This window comes from Phaenicophaeus curvirostris, chromosome 6, assembly GCF_032191515.1.
Source record: "Phaenicophaeus curvirostris isolate KB17595 chromosome 6, BPBGC_Pcur_1.0, whole genome shotgun sequence".
Lineage (NCBI taxonomy): Eukaryota > Metazoa > Chordata > Aves > Cuculiformes > Cuculidae > Phaenicophaeus > Phaenicophaeus curvirostris.
In genome coordinates, this window is record NC_091397.1 from 58,025,536 (window position 1) to 58,038,232 (window position 12,697).

At 37.3% G+C, this 12,697-nt stretch overlaps 1 protein-coding gene across 17 annotated transcripts in view; it reads right to left on the reverse strand.

Annotated features, from left to right (window-relative positions):
* Nucleotides 1–12,697, reverse strand: part of HDAC9 (histone deacetylase 9) — a 420,133-nt gene that overhangs the window by 176,056 nt on the left and 231,380 nt on the right. For 13 of the 17 annotated variants that reach the window (XM_069860332.1, XM_069860322.1, XM_069860320.1 and 10 more), the window contains 4 exons: nucleotides 8,068–8,190; nucleotides 6,577–6,624; nucleotides 5,929–6,139; nucleotides 5,299–5,516 (listed from right to left, as the gene is read on the reverse strand). In XM_069860332.1, coding sequence (XP_069716433.1) covers nucleotides 5,299–5,516; nucleotides 5,929–6,139; nucleotides 6,577–6,624; nucleotides 8,068–8,190 — 600 coding nt within the window. The remainder of the gene's footprint in view (nucleotides 1–5,298; nucleotides 5,517–5,928; nucleotides 6,140–6,576; nucleotides 6,625–8,067; nucleotides 8,191–12,697) is intronic. The other 4 variants (XM_069860325.1, XM_069860324.1, XM_069860323.1 and 1 more) reach the window with 1 other exon arrangement.

The window sequence follows — 12,697 nt, forward strand, 5'->3', positions numbered from 1 at the left end:
TTAACCAATACACTTTACTGTTATTGCTATTCCAACTAAAGGACTCACTCAAAAATGTTTTCATGCTAATGTAACCTATATTTTTTTTCCTTCTATTTTTCAGGAAATTAAACTGTAAGGGATGCACATGAGCCAAAGCAAATAGTGTCAGTAGGAGAGGAAGCACTTACAGACATCAGCTCCATTGTATAACTGCAAGAGTCCAACTGAAAAAAACCCATCAAACACAATCTAACCTTATTGATTGCACAGAAATATCAAAGATTGCGTATAAATAATATGGACATTGTAACAGACCACATTATAGGTCCCTTCAGTCACAGCTCCTGCCTTTGTTCCTCCTTAGGAATTATAAGCTTTTGTAAAATACAATATTTTAAATAAAGCCTCTTTACAAATAGACAAAGCACAAAATCTTACAACAGCCACCCCATGTATTTCTTTCCTTAATTAATTGCTCATTTTAAATACACAGCAGTCATTTCTAAAAATTCCTGTATGTACTTATGGAACACACTTTTTTCTCCTTCTCTCCTACGGCTACCAGATTACTTTGACCACCTATGCATGTCTCTAGCTTTACTGAAACACCTGCTTACTGTTGTCTCCTTTACTCATCTAGTACAACATTTCCAAGGAAGGTATTTATCTATCAAAAAGAATTCTTTTGCATTATGGCTTAAATATAGGTTTTCAATAAAAGAGAAAAAGCTCTGGAATTTTTTTCATTTCCAAACACAGTCAACTGTTGTTGTAGTTTCATCCAAAACAATCCCCTACTATAAGCAATATTTGAAAGAAGAAATGTGCTACCTCTCAACTTCAGAAGGTGCTAGCTAGATGAATGAGCTGGAAAACCAAAGTCTCAGTTGTAGTACATTTAACGAAACTAGATTAATTTACTCCAGCTGAACCTGATCCAGTCTTCCATATTTCATTAAATATCACCCAGAGAAATGAATAATTAATCTGGGGTTAACTGTATATTGTCAATATTCCTCTTGACAACAAATAATCTTCCTAAGAGAAACTTAGAAATTATTTTTCAGTTTTTATTAACAGATAGTGGTCATATATGATCACCAGCCAAGGCACTAATGACTTTTCACTTCCTATATATTTTTGTCATGAATCTTTTTTACCTCACAGTCTTGCCTAGTCACTGGTTCCCTGTACAAAGATGCTTTAAACCAATTACCATCCTGGAATGAAAACTGAATTTAAAGTATTCTTTATCTAAGCTTTAACATTATCCATGCCGCACCCATACTTTAATGCACACTACCAACTGCCCCATTATTTTAACCTTTACTACTTCAATACAGAGGAGGATTTTGCCACTGAAAACTGTCAAAATGCTATGAATACATTATTTTAAGAACACATGTAGGCTTCTCACATCAATCAAATAAAACCTTAGTCCCAGTGCAGTCCTTGTTTAGTTTCAACAGAGGCAGGACTTTATTCATCATATGTGACAAAAATAACCTTTAAAAACAGAGGGATTTTCTTCACACACTCTTCATATTATGATTTCTGAGATTTTTCTTGAAGGCAGATTACTGCTAGTACACGTGCATTAGTTGCATCAAAAACACCCCTTTTTCTGCAAGAGGTAGGGTCAAAGTTTCTAGGTACAGAGATACACAAATAACATCAAGATTTTATGTATTTTACTGTAGCAGCGGCACTTTGGTACTTGATTGCATTAATTGTAACTTGGGGTTTCAGACTCGGGACTCTCTTTATTGAGCAGAATGATCTGCAAGGGTGATCAAAGGGCCTTATGAGGAAATAAGCTGTCATTTGGACAGAAGTATATTAAAGCTGACAACGACAAAGACGATCCTCACTAAGACAAGTGGAGTTCAGGTTACTTCACATTCATTATTATATTTTCCCCAGAAAGCTGGGATGAGGGTTTCTACCTATTTTTGGATGGGATTTCAAGTTTTGCAGAATGTTTTCCAAAGGTCAGCGTACCAGATCCCGCAGGTATAGATGTCAGACTTCAGTAGAGACGTATACTGCTTCCCACATCAAAAGCCTGGCATCTGACAGCTGACCAGAAATAATCCATAGGGGATCTTCTCTTTGTTATTAAGGACAGAGGCACACCTCTTGGCAATGACTTGTTTCTTTTGAGAACGGGAATGATCCACGACAATGCTTTACCCCAACCTATGTTAGATTTTGCTTGTTATCACCCTTGCAGCAGCAATGGCATGAAAGAAAAGAAATGGTGTTTTAATACAGGATAAAGACAAGATCAATGGGGTCGGAAGAAAACTGCTCTCTTCGTCTTTTTGCTGATACAGCAAGATTCACTTATACATCTAAAAAAAAGGTCTGTCCCGAACCAATTTTCAGGAAGTGCTGACAAATGCCATATCATCTCAGTTCATTGCAAACATTCAAATACGGAGTTCAGTTGAAATCTATTAAGTACCTGAAGTCCTAAATATAAGGAAGAACAGAAGAAAAATGGAAAAGAAAAAGAAGATATTAACTTGTTCTAAGTTCTTGATCAACTGTCATTTCATAAGATTTGTGAGCTTAAAATAGTTCTTGTCTTTTTCACCAAAGACTTTCAGGGGATGTTTGAGTATTCTTTATTATAAAAAAAACAAAACAATCAACAAATCCAAACCAAAGCTAACAAATGTACATTTTTCATGACTGAAAAGGATGGCCTTATACCTCTGTGTAGATTTCACTATAAAGAGTGTGAACAAAATTGTAAGGTACAGAACAATGGAAAACAACATGTATGTGTATTCTCTTGATACATGCCTAAACTTGTGCTAAGAAATGAGAAGATACTGGGTTGCTTTGCTACATGGTCTAGAATACGTACTGTTTAAAGGCTGAAATAGCTCTGCTTTTTAGAGTCGAAGTTTGATTGTAAAGCCATGCAAATTATGTAATGAACAAATAACTTCAACTGCAAACAGGCAAGTTTTAAGATTGAACAAAATATATTCCACCATGGTAGCAAAGTAAAAATCCCTTATGTAGGCACAGACGTTCAAACTGAACCTTTCAGTTAAAGGGTTAAAGAATATAGCTTCATATTCAGTACTTAAAAGATACTCCATGATTTGATCTTTACTCATTCTCTTGTTTACAGGCTAAACATATATTTTCTTCTTCAAGTACGTAAGAAAGCCCCCCGGTGTTCTGCCTGCCTGCAGAGGGCAGACACATGATTAGAGCACTGACATTTTTCAGTACTATTCATCAGAATGGTTCTTCATCCCAATGACAACTAGCTGTTCTAGGAGTGGGGATAGAGGAGACTGAGAAGTAATTGAGGCAAAAGAAGCAGGTTATGGATGTTCAAGGGAGCGAAAAGCCCAAGGATATACTTCAATTCCTGCTACCTGCATATGCGTATAGCCTACACGGCAGAGAATAAAAGCTAGGCTCACTAGGTTTTAAATGAAGGAATTGTTTTTTCTCTTTATCACAAATAGCCATGTGAGAATGAAAGCATATTTCAAGTCTGAGAAAGAATTATACTCCTTAACATATATTTTCATTGCAGTTTAACTGAGAAGAAATGTTTCTGAAACAAGCATTATCCCTAAACAACCGCAGCCTTTTTACTTCCTTATCCAGCCCACCTCTTGTGAGGTGCAGTGCATTCCTAGTCCCATGTGACTAGAAATGCATTTATGAGACTCAAGTTTAATTTTCACATTCAAAACGAATGTGCCTATATGCCGCAGCACATATCCCCAGATGCTACGGTAGAATTTATGTCAATAAGCACAAGATCTAACAAAAACATGTCAGTGGGGACCTTTGCTTTGTGAGGAATGCATGAACTGATCGTTTGTAGTCAATACCCACAAACAGCACAAAGACTTTACTGATAAAAGATCTGTCACTTTACCGATAAAAATTCTTTTCTCTTCAGACAATTGAGGGCAGGTGAAATATTTTCAAAACCTGAGGCTATGAGATATACATATGCCATCTTGATTAAACATATGGAATGCATACTCAAAGAAAAGCCAACTGGAGTCCTAGTTGAGTAATCAAAACACCCAAGCTGAGAGGGGTTAACATGCAAGGATCAGCTCTGAACTTTGAAGTTTTCTGGTCTTCATTTTTCCTAATTAAGGCAAGATTTAATAACCAAACGACTGTACAAACTATGTACTTAAACTCTAGGTTTGTTTCTAATTTTGCTGGGAATTCTCAGTAGATTCCAAAGAATCAGTACCCCCCCAATAAGTTCACCCACTAAGGTGGATTGATTTTTTTTTTTCTTTTTGTCTTAGGTACAAGGACTGAATGCCCACATTTCATCTTTTCTTCTTTACCATTGCCTCTTATATATAGTTATTACATAACCCTCAAACAAAAGAAGATAACTAAAGATGCATGAGGAATATGTTTGAATTACTATAGGAGATCCAACGAACAACTTTTGCAAAGTTATGTAGGAAATACAGAAAAATCTTCTTCAGATGAAATCATTTAAATACTTGTATATCTTCATTTTAGAGCAGGGAACAGCATCACATTTGTTGTAGAAGCATTAGGTCCTGATAAATCTCTTCAGATTCTGTTGCTCTTTGTTTATAAATGGATGGTCCCTTTTCTTTCTCCCCCCGCTCAGAACAAGGTGTTACTCTACAGGGAAAGGGGCTCAATTCAACTCAGTATCTGATGTGAGCAATAACACATTCTTCTCTTTCTCCTTATATGATAATTTTATATCATATATAGATAACAAACTTCCATGCTACTAATTGACTTACAGAGGAAAAAGTTGGTATGATAAAAGCAGATTAAACATTTCTCCAGAGTTTAAATAAGTTTCTGACACAGAAAAAAAGTAAATTTAACCAGCTGATTTGAGTTCAAATGAATTCCATATTTACTCCATATATTAGTTCATGACAAAGCTTAAAATACAATTCAAAGGCAGCTAACTGGAATGACTGCTGAAGCTCAGAAGTGCACATTGAAAAGTTGGATAGAAATCCCGTAGTCTTAAAGGCATCATTTACCATTCAACAGGAAACCACCTGTAATTTAAACCTGTAAGATGCTTTGTATCCTATTTCACTGAATTGTATTCTTACTGATATCAAGGACCACAAATTTGTAGCATATTTCAGAAGCTGAAAACTGAAGACCCACACAAATGTATAAACCAACGATGCACAACAAAATACCTGTGCAAGAACCTGTCTGCTGTCCACAACCACACAGCACCAATACCTGAACTTCCTTGTTTTCAACCTGTATGTCTATTGGAAATTCTGTACTTTGGGAACTCACCTTATTCATGTGGATTTGCTGCTGGTATTGTTTCTGCTTCTCCAAAAACTGTTGATGCTGCTGCTGGATGACCAGCTGAGCCAAAGTGCTCTGAGGAAGAGGAGCTGACTGGGTTCGATTCAGTGGCCTGTGGCGAGGCAGTTTGTGAGCAGCCCTTATGCCAGGTGAGACTCTCTCCTTTGCTGCTAAAGGAGATTGTGGATGAAGAGGAACCGCTCCTGCAAAACAGGGACATTTCACTCCCATGTGAAGAACAACAAACTAACAGTTCTAACAGGAGAGAAAGCTTTCAATGAAAAGAGGGGTGTACATTGCAGAACTCTGCATCAGCACTGATGCAGTGGGACATGTACCACGTGCCTTGCCATGCTGGGAAGTTCAGCAGCTGCAAAAGAATGTGATGAAGTAATCATTTTCTCTTCTGTAATCACTGAATTCTTTCAGACTAACAGACTGGAGCAGAATCATTAAAGGGGGGAAACAAAGATGCTGTCCTTTTTAATCCCATCCTCCCAATTTTCCCAAGACTTAGGATGTCTAGTTTCTGTATTACCACATTTAGTTTCACAAGAATACAACCGTCATTAAAACCATTTTAAATTATTATCGTGTTGAATCCTTGATCATTACCAGTCACAAGCAGTTTTTTCTGTCTCATTTGTTCTTTCAGTAACAGATGCTGCAAGAGAGCTTGGTGGCTGCTATTTGGTTTTCCCTCCAAAGCAACGTGAGGATGAGTTGAGGATGAAGGAATGTTCCCCCCATACTGTCCAGCCAAGGTCACTCCTTGTCTGAGCGACTGGGTCTCCCCCTTCTGCTTTTCTTTGAATGACGATGAAGCCTGTGAAAGAACAGCAGCGCTGGTAACTGCTTTTCATACACTTGGCAATTTGTACCTCCACTTGATTAGATGGGCTGATGTCATACATTATGAATACATACAGAAGAAAAGGTTAACATTCCTATCTTACACTTCGACTGTGAGATGAAACAGAAGGATGAACATGCTGGTTATATGTAATACTGTGAGAAATCAAGTAATGAAACCACTGGCAAAAAATCAGCAATGAAAGCAAAAGCATAAGGAGCTACTCGTTAGAACATTATTAATGAAAAGATCTATCCTTAAAATTCCTGAAGACCTTCCCCCAGCCTCCTGCACAGGAACATAGCGGATCAAAGGAAATAGTTCCCATTGAGTTCGGAATTAGTAAGGCTTGTTTTTTTTCTATAACTTTCCATCAGGCAGCAAGCCAATCAACAAAACAAAATAATTACCTGTAGTAATGGGAAGCTATTACTTTTCCTGGAGCACTCCCTGACTCCCTGAAGGACAGCACAAATGTAAATTTTACCCTTTGCAAAGTAAATTTGTATAGTTAAAACTCTCATCTACAGAATCATCAGGAGTTGTGGTAGTGTGTGGCATTTTGAAGTGTCCTTATAAGTTGCAGTTATTGGTTTAAGGCTTTTGGAAGGTTTGGCCCTTCAGCATTGAAAATATACTTTATATTTCTTTGTTCTTTGTCTAGTTAAAAAAATATTTCTTAAAAGAGCAGTTTAAAGCAGAATAACAAGTTTTACAGCAAGAATAACAATAAACTAACAAAAATAAGCAAGTTGAGTCTTGCAGATAACCACTTTTGTTATGTCATGGTAAAAACAGGTATCTTTGACATTCCAAATTCCATAAATTCTAACAAGGCAATCCAAGGTTTTCACTAATATTTTTTGAGTGTATGCTTACTTCGCACTCTGCTATCACCCTTTCCTGAAAAACAAACACCAAAGAAAACTTTACATGCAGTTTGCAACTGCATATACTGGTAATAGAAATAAACATCAATTGCATAAATCAAACCCTTTCTTTCTTTCAAATGCCAAAAGTAATATTTGAAGCTAGCTGGCCACATCAAAAGCTCATGTGACTTGAGTGAGAAAATTAAACATATTTTCATTTCCATTTTAAAGTTATAAAATTTCTTTGAACTGGTTATATTTTTTGTGAAATAGCTAGGAAGTTTTTGATGGTATTGTCAAGAAAAGTAAGCACTACTTATCATGATCAGTTCCATTTTCCCATACCTTAAAACCAATAATTTGCTTATGTCATGAAAGGCTTCTAGAGAAGCAATTTACAGCTTATACAATTTTCTTTGTAAAGTTTATATCTGATGTTAAAATGTTGGATTGCAGCAATATATTTTTGGTGAGAACAGTAAACGTACTGAAAAAGCCATAAAATAACATGAAACTTTAACTGGAAACTACATTTAGCACTGAAATAAAGTAGCACCTATTACAAACCATAGTGGATTTTAGAGATACATTTTTTTAACACCATAGAAAATTCTACTTTCCAAGTATTTCCTTAGAAATTATTAATTTACGTTCTAAGAAATTTAAATTGCTAAGATTTCTTCAGAATTCATACACAGTTGTGTAGAAACACCATATAATGTATGTAAGTATTTTACATGTTTTGCTGAAAATCAGAAATGTAAGTTTTGAGCACTGGCAAAATTTTCAGTTATTTCATCGAGCCTCAGATTTACCAGGTAGGGGTGATCATATAAATTGAATTTTTATACTAAACAATCTCCTCATATACTTTTTCCCCTTAAATGTTCAGATGTTGCCCAATGCAAAGAATAGTCTGTTTTCTACTCTGAAATGCTGATGTTCTAAAATGCTATAAAAAGAGAACAGTCAGAAAATAGGTTTTCTGGAAACACAAGTAGACAGGAAGGTTTGAGTCTGGTCACTTACACTGATTTGAGGTTGTACTGCTGGAAGTCCCAAGGTAATGTTGGGCAGAGAAGGGGATGTGTACAGACTCAACAAGTTCACTGATTCATCCTGTATCAAAAGGCGCTGCTGCGAAACCAGATGCTGGAATAAACAGGGAAGAAAAAAACAGAAGTATAATCTCCAAGCTCTTTAATCTTCATTATTTTATCCTCATTATCCTGCAACATTGAAAGCCAGTTATGTATCATGCATTGGTTTGCATCCCAATGGGGTTCCAGATAAGGAAAAGTACTGTCCCTGTGAAAAAGCTGATGCTATTTATTTTCTTAAGAAAACAGCTGATGTGCGTCCGGGATTATTTCTTGGTTAGTAAATGAAATTTCCATGCGAAACCAAAATCCTGAGGATCTCTAGACCATGACTTCTCATCAAGTTTTTATCAGCTTAACATCAGTTCTTCTTATCAGTTGCACTTTCACTGCTGGAAATTCAGCGCGAGCTTAGCCAACAAATTAAGGAACATATCTAGTTGAATCAAGGATGTCACGAATATGGATGCATTATTACATCTTTAGTTTATCATGGTTATTGTAATTTTTCTTGTAAGGTATGAAATGTGGTTTCTACCTTGTCCATGTATTTTCTTACCCATATTGTGATATGGGGAAGTTTCAGGCACATTATTTACTTAGATCAACACTGGAATTTTGAGTAGAAAGCGAGGTAGATTGCCACATTTGCCATTCAAAAAAAAAAATACTATCATTCTCTTATATGTGCATATACAAAACCCCAGCATTCTGTCATTCTCTAGTGGTGGGATATACAAATTCCCCTCAAGTTAAAATCTTTAACATTTCTTTTGAAGCCTTGTGATATAATTTTCAAGGACATGGAACTGCTGATATATTTTTAATTACTGTCAAGTGAAACCAGACATTCTACAAAGATCACCCCCTGCCTTTCCATTCTAGATTCACTGGGAAGAAACACAAAAAGTTACACTACCACAACAGGAATCTTTTTGAAGCCTTTGCCTTTCTGCCTTAACAGTCATGTTTTTCAACATGTGGTCTAGTATAGTTGCTTGAATTACATTTTCTGTTTAACTCCTGCTTCCCTCCCAGAACTTTAACACAATAAGAGCTACAAAGGTCTTATTAGACTTAGGAACTCTGGCATGATATGGTCCCCAAGGGAACAACATCCTTGAAAAAGAATACCCTGTGTAACAGTATGACACAGTGACTGCTTTCTTCCCAAACAAAAAGCATATGGGACTCCAATAATAGACCACCTCCAAGAGGGATACTGCACACTCGGGCTTTGGCTAAAGTAAATATAATAACTTGTCAAGCATGTTGTGGGGAGCTGTAGATTTTCCCCTGGACAAACCTGGAATATCAATTAACTCTGTAAAATACTTTGTGCTAATACAATGCAACTTCAGACCATCAATGAAAAGTGGTTAAGCATGAAAACACAGGATGTTATTCCAAAGCATAACCTTCCTCATACAGTTTGTTTGGAGATATGACCTATCACTGAGACAATAACAGTAGAAGTCTATCTCTGTAATTTTCTTCTAGTACCTAGGGAATGTCAACAGATAGCACACAAAACAAACAAGCTTCGCTTGTATATTACAATAATTCCTGGCTAAAAGTGCCTTGCATTGATAACATCCACCTTTGGCCATGAATAAAACCAAGTACGTCAAGACTATGGAGATACTATTGAGGGAGACTACAAAGCTTTAACTGAGGAAGGACACTGCAGCAGCTCTATCCCCTTGCATATAATAAAAACTGTAGCAACTGCAGCACCAATACAGAGCCACTTCAAAAATGCACATTTCCTTTTTGGCTTTCAGTATGCTGCTATTACCTTCTAAGATTTGAAATGACAAATGTAACAGTGACGAGGTGTATAGCACTAAAGCACAATTGCCACACTAAAGTCAGGTATGTCTGTTTCGTGAGGCGGAATCAATCACTTTATGTACTACAGGAGTTTAATGTTAAACCCAGAAATTTATTATTAAGAGCATTTCCATCCCATTGTTAATGCTGCTAATAATCTGTCTTTACACGTGTGGAGGTAAATGATTTTAAAAAATATTTTCAGGTAATATTAGCCCAACTGTCAGCTAAACCTCATCTCCCAAAAGATGTTTAGTAGCCCACCTGCACAGATGAAGGTCCTGCACATGCTAAGGCACAACTGCATGACCCCAGCTGCAGCTTCTCTTTTAACACAGTTGACAACACCTTGAAATGATGGTACAAACTGGAGTTGCCAGCAGTGTCATTTGGCAGCACAATGGCTAAATCACGGTCTTTCTCCTCCATGGAAACTTGACGGTTTGCACCGGCAGCTAAATTACCCCAAACAGCAACCGCCCTACTTGCTCCTCTACATAGTTGCTCACTGGGCCCATGGATCCTGCTTCCTAATACCTAAAACAGCCTGTCAACACAGTTATCTTCTTTCTTAGAATAGAATACGATGACTAATGGTTTACAAAGGCTTGTAGTGATAGGACAAGGGGGAACGGGTATAAGCTGGAGAGGGACAGATTTAGACTAGACATAACAAAGAATTTCTTCACCATGACAGTGGTGAGGTAGTGGCACAGGTTGCCCAGGGAAACTGTGGCTGCCCCATCCCTGAAGGTGTTCAAGACCAGGTTGGATGGAGCCTTGGGCAGCCTGAGCTAGTGGGAGGTGTCCCTGCCCATGTCAGGGGGGCTGGAACTGGATAATCTTTAAGGTCCCTTCCAGTCCAAACAATTCTATGATTCTATGTACTAAATGTAACAGCACATGATGATCACCAAGCAACCATGATTAATTATTGTACTTCTATTTTGGTTCCTGCTGAGAAGTAGGAACACCTATTTCATGTGTGTGTGTTTATATGCACATTTACACATTAAGTGTGGAAGAGGAAACAGTTTGGCTTTAATACTTCTAAATTGTGGGGCTACAGTAGGGTTGCCAAAACTTTGAATATTCACACATTCTTATTTCTTAAGGTTTTAGGTGTGGGGTTTTTTTTTGCCAACTAATTAGACTCTCTTCGCTTATATTTTAAGCAAACCTCATCAGTTGGTCAGAAGAATACACATTTTGCCACTAGCAATTTGCAAAGAGCACCTCAAGGAGCTGAGTATCAGAAGCCCAAAGCTGTGGGGTTGTGCAAATCAAGTGCACTTCATATCATAAGTGATATGCACATGCACATGCATATCACTTATGTCTCCACAGGCAATATGCTCAGAAATGCTGCTCTGCAAAGCACAACTGAAAAAGAAACTGATCTGAAGCCTTCTTACACCAACTGGAAACTTTCCATTGTGTTCAATGGCTTTTGACCAGGCTGTGAATGCCTAATATTAATCATTTCACAAGACTAAGGCAGGTTGTCCCTCTGAACTCAAGGGACGTGCTGTGCAGGGGCTCAATCCTGTTTGCATTTCTCATGCAAGTTAGATTTAGCCCCAGCACAGCAGGTGACCTGAAAGTGTACGGCATGCTACAAGAGACAAATAGCTACTGCGGTGAACCTTGATGATACTGGAGACAACTGGGCCTAATAAAAACAGCATTTTATTTATAAGCTGCAATTAAAATCCTGAGTTTAACTTTGAAATTTCATATAATGAGACCACTGTTTTAACAAACGGTACTGAAAGTACCATTAAGGGAACTGTGATAGTAAAAGATTATCTGAAAGAAAGTAGCATTTGCAGTGCACCTTTTTTTCATTCAAAAAAATGTAAATGTCTCCCCACCAGTCTGGCTGCTCCAGAGGATAAACAACTTAAGTCTCACTATTCAAATGGAAACGGCAAAAATACTCTAAAATTCTGTTTCATTACCGATAATGCTCTGATTTTGTCTACGCAGTAGAGTGTAATCATTTACCGTACTGATTCATGTTTTACTGGTAAGTAACACTCTGTCATACCAACCTATTTTTCCCCAGCAAAAAGTGTTTTATTTGCTGCCATAAAAACCGCAGCTATCCACCCACTCAGATATGAGCACAACACTTACTGCAAATATCACAATTATGAAACAACAGTAATGTGAGTCATGCGGGATTACAGCAAAACAAGTGATATTTTGGATGATTTGGGAACACTTATCCTATTATTACAAACTTCTGTACTTTGTGTATCTGATGAAAAATTGATTAGATTCATAGCCTTTGAGAGCCGGCAGCTAGAGCTAAACTAAAAAAGAGATATATAGCAGCTCGGCTGCTGTTAAACTACCAAAGAAAATCCCACTGAAATCAAAACGCACTGAAGTTGAGAATTATGGGAAAATGTTTGAGCCCACAGGACCACAATATTAACAGTCAAGTAATCAGAGAGGTAAAGAAATCCCCAACTGGAGCCAGGAGTGGAAGTCAGCAGTTTCAGCTTCTTTGAACGCTTCCAGCAAGCTGAGTGACTGACTCCTGCATGCAGAGCCCAACTTCTAAAGGAACTTATTAGGCTCATTTGAGTCTCTGTGATTGTACAGTGGGGCTATAACTTCTGATGTTCAGCACGGTAAATGCAAGTGATTGGCAATGTAGTGTTCTATTAATAAACAAATATAACTGTTGTTTCTCGCTACAACCTTTCTAAAACTCC